The sequence below is a fragment of the Mesoplodon densirostris genome, chromosome 15 (assembly GCF_025265405.1).
Source record: "Mesoplodon densirostris isolate mMesDen1 chromosome 15, mMesDen1 primary haplotype, whole genome shotgun sequence".
NCBI lineage: Eukaryota > Metazoa > Chordata > Mammalia > Artiodactyla > Ziphiidae > Mesoplodon > Mesoplodon densirostris.
Window position 1 is genome coordinate 26,389,095 of NC_082675.1, and position 24,753 is coordinate 26,413,847.

General features: G+C 57.5%; 1 protein-coding gene across 2 annotated transcripts; it reads right to left on the reverse strand.

The window, feature by feature from the left end:
* Window positions 1-355: 355 nt before the first annotated feature.
* PPIL2 (peptidylprolyl isomerase like 2) lies at window positions 356-23,706 on the reverse strand. 2 transcript variants are annotated; one of them, XM_060119779.1, is made up of 21 exons: window positions 23,578-23,706; window positions 22,012-22,061; window positions 20,018-20,063; window positions 18,248-18,310; window positions 17,292-17,343; window positions 14,616-14,667; window positions 11,545-11,636; window positions 10,884-10,973; window positions 9,994-10,069; window positions 9,130-9,290; window positions 8,046-8,121; window positions 7,476-7,582; window positions 7,229-7,318; window positions 6,993-7,026; window positions 6,344-6,461; window positions 1,962-2,018; window positions 1,287-1,359; window positions 1,116-1,178; window positions 888-1,027; window positions 582-704; window positions 361-449 (listed from the first exon to the last, which is right to left on the reverse strand). In XM_060119779.1, the coding sequence occupies exons 1-20, from the start codon at window positions 23,607-23,609 to the stop codon at window positions 608-610; spliced, it is 1,569 nt and encodes a 522-aa protein (XP_059975762.1). In that variant the 5' UTR covers window positions 23,610-23,706; the 3' UTR covers window positions 361-449; window positions 582-607. The 2 variants fall into 2 exon arrangements, with proteins under 2 accessions (XP_059975760.1, XP_059975762.1); XM_060119777.1 differs by having other exon boundaries at window positions 356-704.
* Window positions 23,707-24,753: the final 1,047 nt, after the last annotated feature.

The following is a 24,753-nucleotide window of genomic DNA, read 5'->3' on the forward strand; positions in this document are numbered from 1 at the left end:
CGGGTGAGGCAGGAAAGGAGAGAAATGGGACCAGAGCCCAAGGGGGTGGTGGCCTTGCTGACCCGAGGACACAAGTGCTGAGAGTAGGGAAGGGCAGCGATGACCCTCTTGGCCTCGCAGAGGGAGGAGGCAGCTGTCCCTGAGCTTCCACGGGAGCTTCTGGAAGCCAAGGGAGCAGTGTCACAGTCAGGAGGACTGTGGGATGGAGGGCGCAGAAAGGGCAGACTTTGAAGATCTTCAGTAGAAAGAGACACCCCCGAGCAGGTCCCCAGGTCGTGTGTGAGCACAAGGCCAGGCCCTGAGGCTGGAGAGTAGTTGGCAGGGGGTGGGGGGACGACGGACACCAGCTCCCAGGGCCTCTGCTCGCCCTTTGCCAACAGCGGGAGCCAGCTGGCTTCGCCCTCCTGACTGAGGCAGAGGAACAGATGTGGAGACAGGGCCAGGCCGTCCTACCCAGGGAGAGAAGAGGTGGCCCGTGGACTCCCAAGGCCAGGAAAGAGGACCCAGGCCAATAGACCAGAGCTTTATTGAGTCGCAGCTCAAAGGGCAGACAACTCAGGGGACACAGTCCAAGTCCCTACCAGAATCCAGAGCTGCCAGCCTGCTGCTACCACGAGCTGAAGTCCCCAAAACCTCGGCTGGGCTTTTTCTTGGCCACAGGGACAGCTGCACTGGTGGAGGGTTCTTCCTCTGCTACCCGTTTCCTGGGGAGAGAAGCAGCAGACGAGAGCTGCTGTGTGAGTACCAGGCCCTGAGCTGGGAGCCCCGACTTCCCCTCCTTCACCCTGCACCAAGGCGCCCCCAGCAGCCAGCTCATGACAGGATCCCCTGCCCCTGGCTGCCCACTCCCCGGCGGTAAGTGCAGGGAGAGCACCATGGAGACTCACGTGACCACCGGGCTGATGTACTTGCCCACCCCACGGCGATACGTCTGGGGGCCCTGGCTCCCCTGCTGGGGCTGGCTGGTCTTGGCTGTGCTCTCCAGGGCCGCTGCCTCCAGCTGCGTCTTCTTCCGCTCCTCCGCGATCTGTGGCAGGCAGGGGAGTGTCTGGCCTGGAGCCCTTGGGCCGGGTGGGGCTCCTGGGGACAGAACGGGCCCCGAGTGCCCCCCTCACCTTGGCGTCGGCTTCCTCGTAGGGGTCCACAAACACCGTGGTGGAGTCCATGCGAATCTCCTCCTGGTGGGGGCGGGAGGGGGTGAGCAGAGCCGGCGCAGGCCCCCAGCCCGCCTAGGGCCCGCCCAGTGCCAAGCCTGAGGAGCAGCCCCCATGCTCCCGGGCACATACCTTAGGGCGGTCAGTTTTGGGGTCACTCTCCACATTCTCCATGGCCGTCAGTGTGTCAAAGCCTCCAACAACCCTGCAGCAGAGCAATAGGGCACCTGAGAATGTGCCCAGGGCAGGGCACCCCCAAAGGCCATGTCCCTGCGCAGGCCAGGGGCACAGAGTGGCTCCAGAACGAGCCAGTAGGACCCAGAGATGAGGGGCAGGGTCCCCGGGCCCAGCTGGTGCCCAAGTCCAGCTGGATGCCAGCTCTGTCAACAAAGATTGATCGGGACCCGTCCACCCTCGTAATGTCTGTAGCTGATTTTGTGCTATGACCAGAGCGGGGGTGTGGCAGAGACCATGAAGCCACAGAGCTGGAAATACCATCTGAGCCTTCACAGGATGGGTGCCAAGCCCCAGACAGGAGATGGGGAGAGAGACAGGATGTGGCCCAGCTTTAAGATTCGGGACCATTCAAGGGGGAGAGCCTGAGGGGGTCAGGCAGGGCGCTGGGTAGGCCACTGGGGCGGGTCTCAGGTCCAGAGGGCCCAACTCCCTGCCCATCTCCATCCCCCCACAGAGAAGCCCCAAGCCCCCACTTGTGCAGAGACACAGACGGGGCAAGCGGGAGCAGGCCCAGCCCAGGGGAAGGTAGCCGCCCGACCCGACACTCAGACCTCACGTGCAGCTCCTTACCGCCCGAAGATGGTGTGCTTCTTGTCCAGGTAAGCGCAGGAGCGGAAGGTGATGAAGCTGGGGAAAGAGGGATGGTCAGGGAGAGCCTGCGCCTCCCCACCTGCCTGCCTCGGCCCCCTACCAGGCCGCCCAGGAAGGGGTAGGGGCTCTGCCTCCAGGCCTGGCCGCCGCCAACCTCCTCCTGGGCCGATGCTGTGCCCACAGCCTGTCCCATCAAGACACTGACTACAGGACCACAGACTGTAGCCCGGAAGAAAGGAGGCGACGAGCAGGAAGGGGTCTGGACACAGACACACGCGGGAAAGGGACACAAGGACCAACCTCAAAAATCTTCACGTCTAATTTGGTATAAAAATGGGCAAATTAGGGGGCTTCCCTGGTGATGCAGTGGTTGAGAATCCATCTGCCAATGCAGGGGACACAGGTTCAAGCCCTGGTCCGGGAGGATCCCACATGCCATGGAGCAACTAAGCCCGTGCGCCACAACTACTGAGCCTGCACTCTAGAGCCCAGAAGCAACAGCCACTGAAGCCCGCGCGCCTAGAGCCCGTGCTCCGCAACGAGAAGCCACTGTACCGCAACAAAGAGTAGCCCCCACTCGCTGCAACTAGAGAGAAAGTCCGCATGCAGCAACGAAGACCCAACACAGCCAAAAATAAATTTAAAAAAAAATTTTAAAGGGCAAATTAAACTCCCCGAGGACACAGATGTGAGAGCCGGCGGGTTGACTGGGGGGGGGGGGAAGGGCGCTAACCAGTAACTTCAGACATTAGATGGATGTACTTCGTGACATGAAGCCACAAGGAAAACGTCTAAGTTCCAAACCAGGAGAGAGCGAAAAGAAGGAAACAAAAAGAAATAGAAGAAAAGGCGAAGTAGAAAACAAGATCACCAGAAGCAGCACAGTGACTGGACAGTTAAATATACACTTAGGCTGAATTAAAATAAACCAAGATCTAGGTGTGTGCTGTGTAAGATACTGCTTTTAAGACTTCAAGAATCTACAAGGCTGGGCTTCCCTGGTGGCGCAGTGGTTGAGAGTCCGCCTGCCGATGCAGGGGATACGGGTTCATGTCCCGGTCCGGGAAGACCCCACGTGCCACGGAGCGGCTGGGCCCGTGAGCCATGGCCGCTGAGCCTGCGCGTCCGGAGCCTGTGCTCTGCAATGGGAGAGGCCACAACAGTGAGAGGCCCGCGTACCGCAAAAAAAAAAAAAAACAATCTACATGGCTAAAAGCAGAAGGACGGAAGCAGACAGAAGGGATAGAGGCAGCAAGTGTGGCGATGGTCGCAACACGGAGCAGTCCCCAGAGGAGTGCAGCAATGCTCCCACATCCCCACAGCCCGTGTGGGACCGAGCTCCATCAACACGCGTCAGCAGCCGCCCAGGGAGCGCACCCCTTCCAAGCCCACCGGGCTGCCAGACGTCGAAAATCGCAGAATTGTGCATCCCCGACCTCCGGCCGCCAGGCAGGTCTCCTATTCTCACTTCTAACACAGTTAAAGAAACTCAAGAGAGAATGGAATAAACCTAAAGTAACAGGAGGAAAACAGAAAAACAACAAAAGGGAGACCAAGACATAACAGAAAGGAAATAAAGTCTAAAAGTTAGCTCTTTGAAAAGACAAAACACCCGATAATATTAGAAATAAAAAGAGAAAACCGCCACCAATCCAGCAGCGGTTTTACCGGCTATTTAAGCAGAGTCGGAAATAATAAAAAAAGGTGATACCACCGGCCCTGCCAGCAGCACGCAGAGCACCCACCCAGCCCTGTGGGGCTAAGAAACCGCCACATAGCCCTGCCAGGATGAGACAGATGGAACCACCAGCCACCAGCAAGCAGTTGGGCGGGGGACGCACAGGCCGAGGCTGCAGGGGGAGAGACACGAAAATAAGAAGGGAGAGAACAGAAACCAGGAAGAAGCAATTCGAGGTAGAAACTGAAAATAACTACAGAGAAAGTGACAGCAAACAACCCTTGTAAGCCCTGAGGAAGAACGGACACAGGTGTGGTCAGGGATGGGGAGAGAGGGGGATGCATGGACACAGGCTGAGAATCCAGAGACGGGTGAGTCCCATTCTGGCAAAATGTGAATCAGTGCTTGGCCAGAGCAGCAAAGCCCACCTAAGGGTCAGCAGGATGCTCTGCGGCCGTCCCTGCCCAACAAGGTCACAACAGCTGCCTCGCCTCCAAAGCTGCTCAGCTGTCCCACCAGAAGGCGCTGGCCACCTCGCCCCATGGGCAGCGCCCACGGTACTCGGACCCCATCAAACCAGTGCAGATGACCCAGGCCAGCCCCCATGTGGAGGGAGCAGCAGTCTACAATCTTGGCCAGGACAGACACACGGACACAGCAGAAAGGCTGGCCCACAGCCTCCGGGAGAAAAACAGCATACGCTACAGGGACAGACGCTACAGGAAAGCATCTGCAAACTCAGCAACCTCGCCTGAAAAAGTAGGCCCAACAGCAAACCTGACTGGGTGACGCAACAGAGTCCCATGTCCTCCCCCGCACAGCCCGACGGTGAGGGGGCCATGTTTGCACCAGGAAGGAGAGGACATCCCCTCAAGCTGATAACGTGAATGTCTACGAAGCCTAAGACAGTTTCAGTAAACAACTACTGGAAATATAAGAGAATTTGACAAAGTGCCTAAACAATAGTTTTTCTCTACATGAACAATAACCACCCAGAATTAGGGGAAAAAAAATCTGTTTGCAAAAATATCACAAACTACAAAATCCTTAAGGAAGAGCTTTATCCAGGAAGGCAAAGGACCCATGTGAAGAAACTGTAAAATCGCATTAGAAGATAGAAGACATCCAAGGAGAAGTCAAGGCACATCCTTAGATGGAAACTACCCCACGCACGTCTGTTGTTCTAAAACACACGTCACAAAAAATTTTTTTAATTAAATAAATAAAACACACGTCACCTTGCTCCAATTAGAATAAAGTCCAGATTAGAGAATAAGCAATCAAAGCCAAAGCAACGTGCAAACAGACAGTGAGTGTGGACCTCCTCCTGGAACTCACTACAGAGCCCAGGGCGGAGCTAGTGTGAGCAGGTTAAGTGTAACGTCGGCAGAAGGAACAACAGAGTGAGAGCCAATTCCCACAGGAAGGTGCCAAGTGCCGGGCACGAGGAGGATGACCCGAGGCCCTCATGGCTGGCGGGAAGTGCCTTCTCTGTGGGAAGCTCTCTCAGGGGCTCCGCTGGAGGATGAGCAGGGAAATCACTGGGAACGAGTCACTTAAGACGGGACCACCCATCAGGCAGGAGGGTGTGTTCCGCCCTTCGGGGGCCCCTCCCCACTACACCGGTGCCCGCGATGGCCAGGGTGCCAACTAGCCACCTGACAGACTGTGACGGGCATCCTGATTGTTCAGTCGCCAGCAAGGCTACCATCCACCTGGGGAGGGGACTGCTCTGAGTGACACCAGCACAACTGGGAGGAAACAAACACTGTGCCCACGTCACACACAATCACCAGCGAGATCCCAAAACCAAAGCCTTCCACAACTTCCCCAAGACACATGCACGATGGCACTGGGGACTCCTTAAGCACAAGTGGAAATGCCACAGGAGAGATGTGCCACCTTTCCACAAAATTTTTAAAGTCTGGGAAAATATCTGGAACACAGGTAAAAAATTAAAGATTTTTAAGAATCATAAATCAAGAAACGTAGATGAACTCATAAAGCTCCTAGAGGAGGCTGAGCGGGAGAGAAACACTCCACCTGGGGCCCCATTCCACCAAGCCAGGCGGCTCTGCAGGTGAAGCCAACAAACGTGCATGCGAGCCGCCACCCAAACGGTCCTCAAAGCGCCATCAGTGGCCATGTGGCCCAAACCAACCTCCACAGGCAGCGTGTGGCTCCTGGGAAAACACCCTCCTCTGCGGCCCTGCAGCTCCCCTGCGCCGCCCCCCACCTTCCACTGCTCCTGGAGGCCCCCACCCCCCAGACACTTGGGACACAGGCCACCCAAGCCTGTACGTCTAGCCTGTTCTCACCCTCTCAGCACCAAAACTTAGACCTACTAGGACCAAGGTGGGTGTCCTGGGCATCTAACGCCGAAACACTCACAGAATTCCCGACCCCTCACTGGGTCTCCGCCCCCCGGCCGGGCATCCACATCCACACTCACATCTGGTGCTGCCCTGGCCTGTCACAGGCACCACCACGAGGCGTGGGGTTGCCGGCTGACCCGTCTTATGTGCAGGTGTACACGCCCAGCGCTCAGGCAGGTCTGCGCATGTCCCCACACTTTCTGGATTGGATTCGGGGTGGGGGGCACAATATGTAGGGCGAGGCTCATGGAGAACCTGCAGGAGCCACCCCCTCCCCGGGCCCCTCCCATGGCTGCCCATTGACTCACAACTGAGACTTGTTGGTGTTGGGCCCCGAGTTGGCCATGCTGAGGACGCCGCGGCCCGTGTGCGAGAGGTTGGGCCGGAACTCATCTTGGAAGGGCTTTCCCCAGTACGATTCCCCCCCTGGAGGAGGAGGGGGCACATGGCAGCAAGAATGACCAGGTCCCAGCTGAGCACAGCTCTTGGGACTCGGCCCAGCTCAAAAACCCGTGCGCAATCCCTGGAGTCCTCACTACCAACTCCCTGCAGGACACCCCCGCAGCCCCAGGGCCCTCAGAGCCCCTGGTTAGGGCCCGGCCCGCAGAACAGGGAGTAGTAAAGTGCCAAGGAGACAGGTGGTTCCTGCTCACACCACACAGGGTGAGGGATGAGCTGGCCCAAGCAGCTGGCAGGCTAAGGGGGGCTTTGGAGGGGCAGCGTCCAGGGTGGGGCCCAACCTCCGCCCACTGTGGGCCCCCTTGGTCTGTGGGCAGAGAGGGTGCCCCTGGAGGCCCAGCGGGAGGTAATGTGCCCCCAACCCTTCATCTGTGGCTGAGGGCTCACAACCACCTTGGAACGAGGAAACAGCACGTGGGGCTAGCAGAGTCCCCACACCCCTGCCCTCAGAGCCCGCTGCACAGCCAGAGCTCCCAGGGGCCCAGCACGAGCACCTACCTGTGCCTGTGCCCGTGGGGTCACCTCCCTGTATCTGCAGGAAGAACCAGCCAGTGAGAAGCCGTGCCCATGAGCCTCAGCCCCCCTGCCCCCCCTCCCCCAGCTGCTCCTGGTGAGAATGGGGCCCTCCTGGTTCACCCCCGAGAGGCCTGGTGTGGCCAGCTGGCCCCCGGGTACACATGGGTCACTGCAGGGCTCCGCACGTGGGCACTGGGAGGCCGGTGCACGGCACTCACCACGAAGTTGCGGATGGACCTGTGGAAGAGGGTGCCATCGTAGTACCGCTTCTTGCAAAGCTTGATGAAGTTCTCACAGGTTTTTGGCGTCTACAAAAAAGGCAAGGTGCTTCCCTGAGGCACGTGGCAGCCAGGGAAGGGTCCTGAGGACCCCCAGGGCCCTTGGGCAGTGGAAGGTGGCCCCGACAGTGAGGAAGGACTTGCAAGGCCCAGCAGCCAGGCACTTGCAGGCGGCCACCTCACCCACCAGGTCGCAGTGCAGCTCCAGGTTGAGGTCACCCAAGTTGGTGTGCAGCCGCACGTAGCCCTTCTTTTTCACGAACTGGTAGCGCAGCACGTCCTCATCAATGGCAGCTGCAAGCAAAGGCCTGAGCTGCCTGCCTGCCTGCCCGTGGCCCGGAGCCCCCAGGGGCATTGGGGGGGGGGGGCAGCGGGGCCTGACAGCTCCTCGATGTGGGGAGGGGAGGGCTGGGGGGAGGGGGGAGGGGGGAGGGGGGCCCGACCAGCCAAGAACAGGAGAGGAAGGGGGCTTGGGGGCAACGCCAAGGTGGGACTTGGGCTGGAGCCTGAGGTGGGGTGGCCTGAGGTGGGGTGGCCCCAGCATGGGGAGGGCCTCCCACCACCAGGGAGTCCCCTGGACAGCCGCCCCTATCCCAAGCACAAGCCCACTTTCAAAAGGGGCTGTGTTTGGCCACTCCTGAGTTGCCCATGAGCCCACAAAGCCCAGGCGCGACAGAGCGGTGCTGAGAAGGGCACGGACGAGGGCACCCCACCCTTGGCTGCTGTTAACGCTGGCGGTGGAGACAAAGGCCACTACCTGCTTCATGCGTGGTCTCGGGAACCATGGCAGTGGAGGTGAAGGAGGCGCTGACCTTCCCGGTGGAATAGTGGGCCTGCCAAGAAACCATGCTGGCTCCTCAGCCCCGGGAGGCCACCCCGCTGCTCAGGCCCTGCTCGGTGCCTCTCCTCCAGGAAGGTGTCCCTGACCACCACCCACAGGCGCCTGCAGGGGCCTACCAAGGGGGACAGGACAGCCCAGCCCACACTGGCCTCTCCCCAAGGGCCCAGGAAGCAGGGGCACAGTGAACCAGCAGCCCACGGGCCTCAACTGGGCTGAAGGCCCCGCTGCCAAAGCTCTCACGTTAAGTGAAACCCAGAAAAACACACCAGGCAGAGCCTGGGCATCTCTGGGGTTCAGAGCACCAAGAACTTGAGCTTCTTTTTAAATGTGTTAAGTCCCTACAGGAAAAAATAAGCCTCAATAAACGATTTTTTTTCCTTCTAAACAGAAAGACAAAAAAGTTTCTTCCCATGAGAAAGAAATACACCAAAATGCTAAGAACCATCGTGTTAGAGGTGGGATTAGATTATAAACAACAAACCTTCTTCTTTTAGCACGCTTAGTTTTCTGGACAGTTCTTTACGGGGGCACCTCAGAGGTCCCCCCACCAGGGTCCCCCAGCCCCAGCTCACCAGGTCCTGCCTGAATAGGGGAGGGGCAGCTTTGGGGCTTGACAAGCCAGGGTGCAAACCCTGGTGCCCTCAATGCCAACTGGGGGTCCCAGGAACAACCGTGGGCTGTGTGGGACGAGAAGGTGAGGGCGGGTGCCAGGTACCCCCAATACCACTGGCTCCCTCCCTCCAGCAGCTTGGCACCGCTGAGGTTGCTCTGAGCACCGAGTAACCAGCTTCGCAGGGCAGTGACTCTGCCCATACCCCAGGCAGCTGTGGGGCGAGGAACCACTGAAGCTACCAGGCAGCTGTCCACCTAGCACATCTGCTCCGGGCCGGCCACACCTGTCCGTGGCCCCAGCCTTGCCGGGCCAGCCTCAGTGCAGCCCCGTCCCCAGGAGTGCCCTGAGCGGCAAAGAGGGCAGCGGCGAGGCCCGCTGCCTACTCACAGCGTTCAGCCTGTCAACCTTTGTCTTCTCGGGGACCTTCATGGTGGCTGCCAGCATCTCGTCCCCTTTGAACTCCTTGTAGAGCTCCTGCAGCGTCTCTCGGGTCTCCGTGTTCGTGTTTTTCAAATAATAAGATGGGTCCTGCTTGGCCTTTTCTTCATCTACAAAACAGCGCAGTCGCCCTGAGCAGCCGAGACCCAGCAGCATCCCCAGATGTTGTGACAGGGACAGGAGGCCAGAGCCACTGAGAGCCCCAGCCGGAACACGAGTCTGAAGTGACCAGAGCCTGTCACAGTCACAGCCTCCTGGTCACAACAACCCAGCGAGGAGCCAGTGGGGGAAGAAAGAGCGAGGCCACTGCCCTGTCCCCAGACCGGCCCCAGCCTCAGGGGTCACAGCCTCGCACCACAGGACCCAGTGGCCACGAGCACTCACCACCCTTCATGGGACCTCCATACCCACCCAGCGGCCAGCACGAATGGCCCATCCCTGTGGTGGGACACAGATAATCTCTGAGGAGAAGGCCCATCCAGGCCCCCGAACATGTGGGAAAGGAAGCAGCTCTGAGAGACTTAGAGCCAAGTCCTGACGGGGCGGGGGTGGCGGGGAGATGGCCAGGCTGGGCACCATGGTGATGGCCCGGCTGGCACCGACATGTCTGGCCCCCGATGGCAGGCATGGGCCAACGTGGTCTGCCAACCCCAGCACGAAACAATGGAGCATGGGCTCAGGAAATGCAAGACCTGTGAAAACCTGGGTGAGACTCCCAGACGCTCAAGCCCCAGGGAGGTGGGGGCTTCACCCAGGAGCACAGGCTCTTCTACCCAAGTCCCTGGCACCCGGGCCAGCCCTGGCCATACATACCTGGGTCTATTATTTTCATGTTATTCTTAACGTGAAAGAAGTTGGAGACATTGAATTTGTCCAAACTGGTGGGGTCCTATGGCAAGAACACATGTGGCCGTGAGCCTGGCACCACAGCCAGACCCATCCTGGGCTGTGTGGCTGCTGGGCAACAAAGGACAGGCGGACCGGCAGAGGGACCAGGCTGGGGGCTGCATGGGCACTGCAGGCCAGCAGGGACTCTGCCCTGCGCAGGGTGACGAGCAGGGGTGGGGCGGGGACAGTAGCACAGATGGCGGCTCAGCCAGCTGCGCCCCCTCCTCCTCGCACACAGCCCAACACCCTTGGCTGTGGGCGCGGGACGTGGGGTGCCCACCTCCAGGCCTCCTGCAGGCCGCCCCGCTTCAGCCCGGCTGCCAGACTGACCCCACGGTCTGCCCTGGGGACGGCGAGCCCATCACTGGGGAGAGCCAGGCACCGGCCTCTGATGAGAACGGGATGAGCCACGGGAGGGTCTCGACACCCTGATGTTCTGGGCCGGGTTCTCATGAACTCACTCGGGGCTCTGACACCTACAGGCACACCCTACCCTCGCTCCCGGGTCCCGAGCACACCAGCCCCAGCCCTCAGGCCTGCAACGGGGCTGCCGGGACGTGGAGGTGGCTTTGGGGGCAGAGATGAGGGCCCTGGCACGGCAGGGGTGGCCTCGGAGGGGAGCGGTGAGCCCTGGACTGAGCAGGCTGCCTGTGTGGAGGCCCAGGGTGACTGAGGGCAGGGAGGGCGGGAGGGGCTCTGCCAACAGCCGGGACAGCTGGGAGCTACGCAGGCAGGGGGCTGCGAGACCACTGAGGCAGGAGGAGCCAAGGTCCTGGGCGGGTGGTCCCCGGGCAGGCAGGGAAGGGAACACCCACCTGCAGGGTGATGATGTCCTGCCGGGAGAAGGGGTCGTCAGTCAGCAGGTCTCGGAAGTTCTTGGCCTTGATGTTTAGCTGCTCCACAGCCTAAACCCAGGAGAAAGTCTGCTGTCACGTTGCCTGCCCCCTGACCTGGCAGCCCAGAGCCCACCCAGAGGTAGGGAAAGGACCAAGGCGGGGGACAAGTGTGTGCCACCAAGGGGCGGGGCTTCCTGTGTCCCAGACAGGTTGCTGTTGTCACACATCTGTCTCCCAATGAGCCACCCGAATCCGTGACCCCAGAGCCCCGCGGGGCCAACCTCCACGGATGGGCGTGAAAAAGGCTTAGGGAGGGTTTCCCGCATCACGGGGCCATAGCCCTGCCATCTGCACCCAGCCCAAAGCAGGCCCAGAGCAGGGTGGGTGTGGAAATCGGGACCCCCCCCACAACATGTGATCCCCTGGGGTGGCACTAGGAGCTGAGGTCCCTCCAGGGTCTTTGCCGATGCCTGTGGGGGGGCACCAGGGAACAAGGACCTGCTCAGTGGGCAGAACTGCCCCGGTCTAGTCTGGAGGGCACGAGGAGGCCCTGCCATCTCCTGGCTGCGCCGGTGGCTCTCAGCCCATGAGCCGGCGGCTCTCAGCCCATGAGCCGGCCTGGGGCTCCCCAAGGACCCACCTCGTGGGCGTAGACGTTGCCAGTGGTCCTGATGGCCACGATGTGGCTGTTGTTGGTGAAGACGGTGAACAGCACAGGGCAGTGGTACTTCCCTGGAGAGGAGGCACACGCCCAAGGTCAGAGAGCCAAGGTCAGAGAGCGGGAGAGGTGGAACCCTGCGTCAGCACGCCCAGGGCGGACCCAAGGGACAGCCCACAGCTCAAGCTCCTCCTCCAAGAGCATGAATTCCCATTCATCCTGCAAGACCCAACCCCTGCAGGGCCTTCCTCAGCAAAGTCGGCCTTGTCAGCCCCCAGCCCACCTGGCCTCCCTCTCCACCTCAGGTGTCTGTCACCCTTGCCCACCCACCAGTAGCCCGTCCTTCAGACGCTGCCCCGTACCCGTACCTCCTGCATCCCTCGCCTGGGTTACTGCAACCAGCCCCAGCTGCCCTCCGTGCCCTGCCCCACCCCACCGACACCCGCCCGCAGCCAGGGAGCCTCTTCAAGTCCCAGCAAGAACACTGCAGAAAGGGGAACACTTGGAGATGAGAGACCTTGAATCGTATGGACTCTAAAAATCCTGATTTCAAAACTACAAAAAATAATTATGAGAGCATTCTGGAAACTTGACCACTGGCTAGATAGTCAAAGATACTACGGCATTCCTACTAACTTTTTAGATGTGACAATGGTATTGTAGTTATTATTTCTTAAATCTTTAGCTTTTAGAGATGCACACTGAAGTACTTAAGCACGAGATAGTATGATGTCAGGGATCTGCTTAAAATCACCTGAGTAGGTGCAGAATGCGAGCACAGGTAGAATCAGACACGTTGAAAATGGATGGGAGCTGAAGCTGGGGATGGATACGGGGCAGGGAGTCACACACTAATTCTACTTTCTTTCTTTCTTTTTTTTTTTTTTGGCCGCGCCACGGGATCCTAATTCCCAGACCAGAGATCAAACCTGGGCCTCCCCACAGTGGAAGCACAGAGTCCCAACCACTGGACTGCCAGCGAAGTCCCTAAATCTCTCTACTTTCACATCCCTGAAAATTTCAACTAGGGACTTCCCTGGTGGCGCAGTGGTTAAGAATCCGCCTGCCAATGCAGGGGACACAGGTTCGAGCTCTGGTCCAGGAAGATCCCACATGCCGTGAAGCAACTAAGCCCATGTGCCACAACTAGTCAGCCTGTGCTCTAGAGCTTGTGAGCCACAACTACTGAGCCCACGTGCCGCAACTACTGAAGCCCACACACCTAGAGCCCATGCTCCGCAACAAGAGAAGCCACCACAGTGAGAAGCACGCCCACCGCAATGAAGAGTAGCCCCTGCTTGCTGCAACTAGAGAAAGCCCACATACAGCAACAAAGACCCACTGCAGCCAAGAATAAATTAACAAAAAAAAAAAAAAGAAAGAAAATAAATAATGCTTTCTTTAAAAAAAAAGGACATCCCTGGTGGCGCAGTGGTTAAGAATCTGCCTGCCAATGCAGGGGACACGGGTTCAATCCCTGGTCCAGGAAGATCCCACATGCCGCGGAGCAACTAAGCCCGTGTGCCACAGCTGTTGAGCCTGCGTTCTAGAGCCCGCGAGCCACAACTACTAAGCCTGCATGCCACAACTACTGAAGCCCGCGCGCCTAGAGCCCGTGCTCTGCAACAAGAGAAGCCCGACACTGCAACGAAGAGCAGCCCCTGCTTGCTGCAACTAGAGAAAGCCCACGCGCAGCAACGAAGACCCAACGCAGCCAAAAAAATTAAAAAAAAAAAAATTCAACTAAAAGACAAAACAAAGCCCAAAAAAGGCAATCAATAGATCAAAGTTAGTAAAAATTTTTAAAAAGGCAAAGTTAGGTCAGATCTTTCTTGCTGGAATCTCTTAGTTCTCCCATGGTCACCCCGGCCCCGCATGACTGCTCTGCACCCCATCCCACCTGACTCTGGACCACAGACCCTGCTTCCCGCTCCGCTCACCCTGATGCAGCAACACTGGACTCCTGGCTGTGCCTCGGGGCCTTTGCACAGGCTGAGCCCGCTGCCCGGAATGGTCTCTCCATATCCCCACAGGGCTCCCCTCCCCCGCCATTCCTCCCCCTCCCCCCAGATTTACACTCAAACCCTGTCAGCGAGTCATCCTGTGACCATCTCTCACCCTGCTTTACCTCTGACCTGGTACACACAGCACCTGACACACTACAGTGATCTCATTTCCAATTTCCTCCCTCCCTTTTGTTCCGGGAGAGACCCGGCCTGTCTTGCTCTCCGCACACAGCAGGCGCTCAGTAAACACTTGTGAAGGAGACACACCGAGGGCCTCCCCGAATCACCCACTCTCAGAGCAGGGAGCCACACGGCACCCAGGGACCATCCATGGGGTGCTGTGCTCCCGGCCACCAAGGCCTGCTTGCTCGTTCACTGCCATCTGGCACCTGCTGGGAGCCAGGCCAGCCTCAGCTGCTCCAGCATCTCCCGGAACCACCCGCCCAGCGAGCCCCGACACCGACCTCAACCACGGCACCTACATGCGCCCAGGGCACGGCGCCAGGCCCACAGAGAACCGAGAACAAGGTGGGTGTCCACGGAGGTTGCCTCGGTGCAGGCGTCTGGCCAATGAGAACAGTGGAGGGTGTGGAGGGGTGCAGAGCAGGACCCCAGGACTGGACTGGGGCTTTATGACCAGTGCCAAGCAGAAACCAGCCCAAGAGCCACCTGGCAAATCCGCCAGACCCCCCACGCCCACTGCCCGGCCGCCCGCCCTGGGCCGCAGCCTGAGCAGCTTGTCTCCAGCGATGACTGGACCAGAGCCACGGCCAGGCAGGGCCTGTCTCCCGTGGGGCCCAGCTGGACCCACAAAGGCCACCGGAGGCCCACACGGCCCAAGTGCCCTTGTGGGAAGAAGTGCCCAAGCCTGAGGTTTCATCCCCACCCCAGCTTTAAACTATCTGGACCTTTAAGAAAAAATTATTAGCCTTTGAGGAATCAAAAGCAAGCCTCCAGCCTGATCAGAAAGGAACAAAAACTTGGTAAGAGGCGGGGGCCTCGGGTCCTGCAAGCCAATCCTAGAACTGGCTGTAAAGGATTACTCACCTTCACTGTTCTTTGCAAAGTTCAGCTTGATCAGGGACCTCCCATCCAGTTTCTGAAAGAAGCGTAATTAATAATAACAAGTAACTCACGTGAAGAAGGGCAGAGGCATCCGAACAAACTTTTTGGCCAAATCAATATCTCCTCAGCTGGGCAGTGGGGACCCAGGCGTTTGCCCTGCTGTTCTGCTGTGTGACGACCCAAGAAACACTGGGCACTACAACGTGGGGGAAAAGGAGTCAATGCATGCAAATGCCAAGAGGGGATGGGACGGGATCCTTTCTCAAAACTTCTGGACTTCGTCTGCGGCTCACCTCTTCTCCAGGAACCTGGACAATAAAGCAAAGTCCAGCAGCCGGAGGAAAGCCGCCCAGTGGGGCGGTCTCCGTCAGAGGAAGCGAGGGGGCAGCGGGCAGACCCTGGATGGGGAGGCACAGGCCCTGCAGCACCGGCCAGCTCCAAGGGCCACCTGGAGGAGACGCCGGGCATCCTTCCGCCAGGGCCGAACCCGGTTCTGCCCCACGTCCTCCCTCCCCTGGCACAGTCCCCGCACCCAGCCCAGTGCCCGCTCCCCGACAGTCACCTCGGCCCTGCCTTCATTAGCCAACCACCCCCACACACACACCTATGGACAGATGGTGGGTGCCCGCCCCAGGCACAGCCAACCCAGGGAGACCCACACGCAGCACCCTCCTCCTGGGGTCCCAGGAGGTGACAGGAGCTCACAGCAGCTGACACCACAGGGACAGTCCTCAGGGCCGCGGCCGCGGGGACTCTTGGCACAGGCCGGGAGGGGCACAGGCCCCGCTTGAGGACACACCGCAGACTCCCTGACAGGACACCCGCAGCAGAGGTGATGGCTGGGGGCAGGCGATTGGCGTGCTGTGGGGCTGGGGAGCACCCAGGGAGCGGCTGTCCACAGTAACCGAGGAGACCGAGGCCAGGGGGGCCAGACGTGGACCAGGAAACACGGGGGGCTGGGGCGACGGCAAAGTGCAGCCCCCACCGACAGAGAAGCGAGCCCCAGCCTCGACACAGCCGCAGCCTGATCCCAGGGGAGGTGGTGCATCCCGAAAACAAGGCCACTGCCCAGGGCCCAAGAGTACACATCCGCCTCCAGAACACAGGTAACAAGTGCACAGCTGAGCAAAGACTGAACCCACGACACTTCACACATCCAAGGCTGGTGACCAGGACCCTGCTCACACCCCTCGTCCGCCTCCCTCCCTCCCCCTAGCCTCACCGTACCCGGATCCTCTTGGGCCTCCCCAAAGACGATGACAATGACAGCCTCCACTCTCCACAGGGCCCCCAGGGTCTGTCACAGAGCTGACCAGGCCTCATCCCGGCAGACAGGGCTCTGACCACCAACCAGCCCAGCTCCCAGCTCCGCAGTGCCAGTCACCACACTGCCCACCACTCCCCCAAAGCAGGCCGGACTTCCATCAGGCTGACACCCTGGGGGAGCCAACCTGGCTTCCAGGGTCTGCAGAAGGCCCCGCCCTCCCTGCTCGCCCACCTCTAGCCCCTGCACTGCACCTCCTCAGCCTGCACCCTAGCCCAGGCTCACCCAGCACCTCTTGCCCAGGAAGTACATGGCCCCCGCTGCCTCCCTGCTTCCAACCTCACCTCCCTGAGGTCTGGTCCCGACACAGCAGCCAGAGCCAGGCTTCCAAACAGGCCAGATCACAGCTCGCTACGGCTTAACCCATCTGGCCTCCAGCCCATCCAGAACGAAGCCAGGCTCCCTCTAGGGCTGGCAAGACCCCCCCGATGTAACTCAGACTATCTGCCACCATCTCCCCTCGTCCCCAGGTCACAGCTTCCATGGCACTGCTCCACAGACATCCCCAGGTCCCCCATCCTCCTCTGGTCAGCATCCCATCCCACTCTGCTCACAGCACCAGGGCTCATGCTGCATGGCTAACCCCTTTCTGTGAGTGAATGGGTGCAACCGAATAAATGTGGCAGAGGGAAGGCAAGCTGAGAAGTGAACAGAGAGCAGCGGGAAGAGTGGAAAATGGGCGCCCCAGGGCTTTACAACAAGGCATGCGGAGGGGTGGAGTGTGTCCAGCAGGGAAGTATACTGGAACTCGACTTCAGATTCTCTCCTGCACCTGTACGTGTGATACATCAACAGCTGCTTAACCTAACTCTCCACAGAGTACACGTCACAGAACGCTGGTGCCCACAAGCTACATCACCCAAAGAGACAGGTGACTCCTAGAGCTGCCGAGGGTCTAGGACGTGCATCTCCCCTGACACGCCGCTAATGGGAGTCTAGAACAGTGCGACTCCTCCAGGGGGCAACTTGCCGGGAGCTACCAAGCTGAAAACGCAACCCCCAGTGTCCAGCAGTCCCAGGGGTACAGCGCATGTGTGACCACCATCTCCAACAGCAGAACTCCAAATGCCCCCCCAACTGTGCCACCACAGGAGGGCGCACGCAGCCACCACGGACGCAGGCAGGGCCGAACGCACCGACACCTCGGGGGTGGAAGCAAGGGGCAGTGGGGTCACCGAGCAACTGCATCCACGACCGAGGTAAGACAGATGCCTGCACACGTGTACACAAGTGGGGAACACTCCAGAAAGGACCGGTGTGGGTCCTCCACCACGTTCCTGTACCTGACACCTGGTGTTCACCGGCATCACCAAAGCTCCTGCACAGCCACCTACCTCTCCGTTGCTGGGGTTGGTCCCATACTTCTTAAGCCAAGGGACAATGTTCCTGAAGGGAAGAGGACAGTGTGCATCAGCGGGAGGGCAGGTGCAGCCTGGCGACAGGGCCACAGTGCAGGGAGTCTGCCTCCAGGGGGAGCTGGGAAGGGGCTACACTCCACTTCACTTTTTGCCTCATCAGAGGAAACGGGGGAATATTTCTGGCTACATGGGCTTCAAAGTACGTTCAGGGTTTTTACTCCAGTTATGCATAAACATGGATAAACAACATTAACAGAAAAAGACGTACATACGATGAGATACTGGGCCAGCATCAAAAATCACACTTCCAGAGAATTCTGAATGACATAGGGGAGAAAAGCTCTCATCTGAGTGAAAAATGGATCCTGAACTATCTTCAACAGTATGATCTCAAAAGGTTACCACAAATACACTCCCAGAAAAAGAGCACTACAGATATTGACAGTGCTTTCCCTGGACAATGCAATTATGGCCAATTTTCCCTTTTCCTTTGAAGTATTTTGCAAATCTTCTAAACTGAGTCTGAACTATGAGACAATTACAGAAGCTGGCTTATGTTGGGACATAAAACTGAGCACAAAGCTTCAAAGGGAAGCATTAGAAAAGTATGCACCTAAACTATGGCTCTGCCTTCATGAAGTGAAAGCTACTCAGCTCATTAACACTCTAACAGGTAGGTATGGGGTGAGAATTAGAGCACTAGGGACCCCCACATGGGGGAGAGGCCAACGCCCCTCCAGGCAGAGGTCACAGCAGCACTGCCGCCTCATGCCTGAGGCCCTTCCAGGGCTCCCAAGGCTACTGGGACCTCGGTGTGCCCAGGCTCAGCACTGCCTGGAGCCCAAACACTCCAGCTGGCCCCACAGCCCCTTCCTGAGAGGGTGTCAACAATCTCACCACATTTGTTAGTCAGAAGTCAAGGGAAAACTCACAGCAAGTCAAAGACGACGCCTTCGGGGGTGCAGACCGGGTAGACAAAGGGCTGTAGAGAGAGACTGAGGAAGGACAGGGTCACTGCTGAGCACTGCCCCATCCCATCCCAGGAGACTCTGGGGGCGGTTACCATGGTCTGGAGGAGCCCTGCCTGCTCCTGGCTGCACAGCAGGCTCCGTTCCCGCCACGTTTCCAAGGAGTGGGTAAGTGACTCAGACAAGACCTGACGCCCGGGAGCCCTGGGTAAGTTCCAGTGCAGGGATATGGGTGTCGAAGGCCACTTCCTGCCTCATGGAGGGTCCGCTTAGGAAAAGCAGAGCCCACAGGTGGAGGAGGATGGTATCCAGTGGACTTCCTTGAGCCAATAACCTTTCTTCTGGCATGGGGTCTCCATCACTAGTCACCAAGAGCCCTGGCTTGATGACTTGTTTGTACATCAGTCACCTACGAGTTCGGTCAGCACAGGTCAGGCACCAGGACCTGGACAGCCTGGCAGCACTAGGATCACCTCCCCGGATGCTGCCCCAGGGAGCCCTTGTGGGGAATCCTCACCAGCGCCCCCTCTGGCCCAACCTTCTACTCTAACCCAGTAGTACTGCTGGGGACCGACCAGAGCAGGACCCAACAACAAGGCAAGCTCCAAACAGCAAGACAGTGAACATGCGTCTTCTCCCAACAGGGCCTGAAGGGCACATTCTCAAAGCACGTGTTGCCCAGAACCCAAGGTAGTTACAAAATGGGCGAGACACAGAGCAGAGACCTCTTGGAAGAACTGGGAACCAAAGATTTCCATAGAACCAATTTACAAGACTACATTTCCAGGAGGCTGATGACAAAACTGGTGGCGGTGGTGAGAAATGCAGCTGATGATGTCTCACTTGTTCATACTTCCTGAGCAAGTGAAACAGGTGAGGCCCTCACTCACCATGTGGGGAGCCTCCTGGGAGCCCTGGGCAGATTCAGCGGCTGTGCCCTCAGCCTCCCCTGCCCCCTCACTGCCCCGTGGTATCAGCTGACCTGCCTCACCACAGTGCTGGGATCACCAGGAGAGCTTGGTCAGCTCTCAAGGCTCACCCTGACCTATGGAATCAGAACTTTGGTCGGAGAGAGAGGAGAGCAAGGTGGGGAGAATGCTGTGTAGACACGTGTGTCCAGGACAGAGCTGACCACGGCTCAAACTTGGGGAAACTCAGGCCCATGGGGATCACCAGACCTGCCCACTCCCCCCAAGCCCCAATGTGTCGGGGTTCATTAGTCTAACGAGCGTGGGAAGAGACATCCAAGTGGCTGTGCAGCTGGGTCCCTCCCCACCCCCCCCAGTGACCTGCATTCTCAGGGAAGGGGGAGGGGCCACAGTATCATAACTATCGGGGCTGCTGTTACTACTCAGACTCTGGACCAAAAGGAAAGCATGAAAGCCCTGGGCTCAGAGTCAGACCACTTCCTGGATGGGATACCTGGGAGAGGGAGCTCACTCTTCGAAGCACTGATTCTCTCAACTGTAAGGCAGGCTTGATGACAGAGCCTACCTACCTCTGTAGGTAAGAACAAGGTTAAAAGACAATGCACATAAATGGAGACACAGAACAAGCAGAAAACCATCATCATTTCTTTCCATTGCTGGGTCCCTTCTTCCAGTCCACGGAAGATCCGGGTGGGAGAACGCACACAGAAGCTACACCTGCATCTCCAGGGATCAGATTCACTGTCAAACAGTTGAGTACCCAAGAACAATCACGAGGGCAAGGTTAAACTCTCCAAATTCTTACCTGCAGTGGTCAAAAGGTAGACGACGAAAATCTGTTTGTGCGATATCTGTGTAAAATGAAAATAAAGGACAGAAGACTTACTCTGTAAAAAATTTCACACATGTGCTCTATCAACAAGTCAACTACATTTTAAGAAAAAGTGCATGTAAGTCACGGGGATGAAACACACAGCATGGAGACCGTAGTCAATGATATCTTAAAAATTGTGTGTGGGGCTTCCCTCGTGGCTCAGTGGTTAAGAATCCGCCTACCAATGCAGGGGACACGGGTTTGAGGCCTTGTCCAGGAAGATCCCACATGCCGCAGAGCAATGAAGCCCGTGCATCACAACTACTGAGCCTGCGCTCTACAGCCCGCGAGACACAACTACTGAGCCTGTGCGCCACAACTACTGAAGCCCATGCACCTAGAGTCCGTGCTCCTCAACAAGAGAAGCCACTGCAATGAGAAGCCCACGCACTGCAACAAAGAATAGCCCCCGCTTGCCACAACTAGAAAAAGCCCACGTGCAGCAACAAAGACCCAACACAGTCAAAAATAAATAAATAAAATAAATTTTAATAAATAAATAATAATAGCTGTGTGTGGTGACAGACGGTAACTAGACCTATTTTGGGTTTTGTTTTGCAATGTACAGAAATATCAGACCACTGCATTGTGCACCTGGAAGCCACTCAGTGTTATAGGCCAACGATACGTCGATAAAAAAATAAAACCTGCTAAGATTAAAAAAAGAGGAAAAAGAAACAAAAGAAAACACTGATGTAAATTACCCACTGCAAAAATTGCCGTGTACTAAAACCTTTCTCTAGACAGAACCAAAACGTGGGATACATCAAGAAAGAGCTTAGGGCTTCCCTGGTGGCGCAGTGGTTAAGAATCCGCCTGCCAATGCATGGGACACGGGTTCCAGCCCTGGTCCGGGAAGATCCCACATGCCGCGGAGCAACTAAGCCCGCAAGCCACAACTACTGAGCCTGCGCTCTAGAGCCCCCCCCAGCCACAACTACTGAAGCCCGCGCGCCTAGAGCCTGTGCTCCTCAACAAGAGAAGCCACCGCAATGAGAAGCCCACACACCGCAACAAAGAGTACCCCCGCTCGCCACAGCCAGAGTAAGCCCGCACGCAGCAACTAAGACCCAACGCAGCCAAAAATAAATAAATAAATTTATAAAAAAAAAAAAAAAAAAAAAAAGAGCTTAGAGGAAAAAGTACATACTGCAGGTGGGTTTCTGCCACAACCCTAACTAACACCCCTGCTGTGGGTCTCCCTCTTGGCTTTGCTTTCCAAGAGGCTGGGCCAGTTTTGCTCCCACCAGTGACCGTGACAGTGCTCTTTTGACTGCAGCCTTGATAGCTTTAGGTATTATTTTTCTTTGCATTCTTTTTTTTTTTAATTTATTTATTTTTGGCTGCTTTGGGTCTTTGTTGCTGCACATGGGCTTTCTCTAGTTGCAGCGAGCAGGGTCTACTCTTCGTTGCAGTAAGCGGGCTTCTCACAGCGGTGGCTTGTCTTTGTTGCAGAGCACAGGCTCTAGGCACGTGGGCTTCAACAGCTGTGACACGTGGGGGCTCAGGAGTTGTGGCTCGTGGGCTCTAGAGCACAGGCTCAGTAGTTGTGGCACACAGGCTTAGTTGCTCCACAGCATGTGGGATCTTCCTGGACCAGGGCTCGAACCCATGTCACTTGCACTGGCAGGCGGTTTCTTAACCACTGTGCCACCAAGGAAGTCCCCGTTCTTTGTATTCTTTATTAACTTGACAGAGAAAATATTATTGTAACCTATGTTAAAAAAAATCACCACCAAAATTAAACATTTTGTTCTATGTTTAGTGTATTTCCTCTTTTGTGAACTGTGTCCTCAGCCCATTTGTCTACTGTAGTTTCCATGTTCTTATTAACTGTTCATTTTTACACTTACTGCATTGTGAAGACATCATTCCTTGATTATACCCACACACACCAAAAGGAACAGAAGGATTTCATGCCTTACCTGGTTTCTTGCCACCATAGAAGTGAGTGTATTCAGCACAGGTAATGTACCTGGAGAGAGAGATAATCTTACTACCACCCCTTTATAAAAAGAATAGTCGCTGGAAGTAAGAAGTTGATGACCGAAATCATTTCACTCATTCGGAAAATGCTTATTTAACACGTACTATGTGTCAGGCACATAGTGAAAAACACAACAGAACACGGGGATACGCAAACTCGTAAGCAAACCCAAACGGTCCTGCTCCAAATAGCAGGGTTAACAATGAGAAGCAGCTGGCCACATGAAGACCTGGGGAGAGAGCTTTCCGGGCAGAGGGACCAAGCCGACTAATCACGTATAAAAGCCCTGAGGGAAGAAAATCTAGTGTGTTCCCAAAGAAGGGTAAAGCCACTGAAAAAGAGTGCACGTGGGGGCACGGGGCCACTGATGATGGAAACGCGGGTGGTGGTCGTATCACAAGGGCCTCGCGGGCCGCGGGAGGACTCTGGATTTGCTTCAGGCGGGATGCAAGGACCCTGATTCAGCACAAGTCCTCAAAGCATCACTCTGGCTGCTGTGTGCAGAGGGTCAAGCAATAGGCAGCAGAAAACCAATCTGAGGGCGACTACGAAGGTCCAAGAAAGAGCTGGCATCAACTCCACCTGTGGGAGGACTGGTGGATGAGTGAGAAGCGGTCAATTCCTGGAAGAGCCAGCAGGACGTACTGATGGACAGGAGGCAGAAGGAGCTGAGGGAAACTCCCGGGCTTCTGACCCCACCGAGCGGAGAGCGGTGTGACCACTGAGATGGGAAAATGGGGGAGGAACAGGCTCAGGTGCTGAAAATCAAGAGTTGTTTCCCCGTGGGTCACACTGAATTCGAGAAGCCTATCGGATCTCCAAGTGGAGGTGTCCTAAGCAAGACTGGAGAGATCCCCCGGGGCAGGATGTAAATGGAGAGGAAGCCTGGGGGAGGAGACCTAGGAGGTCCGGAACGGTGGGGAGGAGGATCCAGCAGAGGAGACCAACAAAGAAAGACCCCTGAGGTAGCCTGAAAACAGAGTGTGGTGTCCCAGGCACCGTACAAGGGCTTCAGAGGGAGAGGCGGTCAGCCGCGTCCTACGCTGCTGAGAAGCCCAACAAAATGAGGACTGAGAACTGACTGACCCCCGGATGGAGACGCACGGAAGTTACAGGATCACGACAAGAACAGTGCAGCGGGCAGAGCCCGACTGGAGTGGTTTCAAAGGGAAAACAGAAAACAGCCGGTCGACACAGATCTTCCTCTTCTTGTGATAAAAAAAAAATCAAAGAAACTCGGTGGCAGCTGGTGGTGCCAGGTGGGTTTAATTGGAAGGTGCTGTAGCCCGTGAGCAGGCTGGGGAGCGAGAACCGCGCCCGGGGAAAGCCGGCGGGGTCAGAGCTGGCGAGCGGAGGGGCCGAGGGGACGGGACCCCAAGAGACCCGCGCCTGAGGGAGCCGCCCCGCCGGGGGCCGGCGGAGGCTTCCGGGGAAGCGACGTCAAGAGGGACTCGGCGCGGCGCAGAATGCGGACAGGACCGCTCCCGGCGGCGGCTCAACTTACATCTTGTCCTTCTGGTGCTGTCGCTTCCCCATGGCGGCGGCGGCGGCAGGACCAGCGAGCGAGGAAAAACAACGGCACACAACTCACACCGCGCCCTCTCGGCCGAGCTCCGTAACTACTTCCGGGTCCCTCGGACCCGCCCCGGAAGCGGGCGCTGGGCACGCCGGGAATTGTGGTTCCTGGTGCCCAAGCGCATGACCAGCCGGCGCAGGCGGCTCCCTGGGTCTCTGGGCTGAGCTCGCGGTTGGCTCGGCCACGTCCGAGCTGAGCTCCCTCCGCCTCGAAACCCCGTCTTCCCGGGGGGCCTCTAGCTGGACCGCCTCGCCCGCCCGGCCCCGGCTCAACGCCATCCCCGCCCAAACCCTCCCTGGTTTCTCAGGTCTTAGGCCTGGAGCCCCAAGAACCCCCAGCCTCGGCCCCATCACTGCTCCCCGCCAGGCCGAAACCTCCAAAGCGACGTGCACATTCGCTGTCTGCCCACTCACTGCCCATTTGGTCCCCACCGCCTGCAGGCCCCGCTCCTGGGCGGCCCAGGGGCCGGTGGCCATGAAGCCTGAAGGTCCAAAGCCCTGATGATCCCTTCGGTCTTTTCTGACTGACCCTTCCCTCGGCTGGACCACCACGTTTGTGTGCCCCGGCAGAACCCTGGACCTCCCTCTACACTCAAGCACTGGGTGACCTTGCCCAGGCTCATGGCTTTAAACACCTGTATCCCTTGTCTCCGAACACGAAATGGCCAGCACTTCTGACTCCTGACCTCTACCTGGGTACCGACTGAGCTCAAATTTAACATGTCTGGTAAAAGCATAATTCTCCACCCCCTTCTACCCCTAGTGTCCACTCTCCTCAAGGTACTACTGTCCACCCAGTCACCCCATACATCTCGATCTCAGCTCCCACAAGGGCTTATCACGATTTGTAATCCTGTACTAATTTATCTATGTACTGGCTTACCACACACACATGGATGGGACATAAGCTCCTTAAGGGCCAGGACCCCAACTGCTTGGTCTATTATCTCCAGTCGCAAGCAACGTACAGGGCATCCACAGGGCTCAACCGACATCTGCTAATGGCCAGCATCATTGGGCACTTTGTGAGGACTCATGTCTCACATGCAGGTTTGATTCTAAGGTCAGCGTGCGAGGTAATCAGAGTCAGTGTCTTTGAAACTCT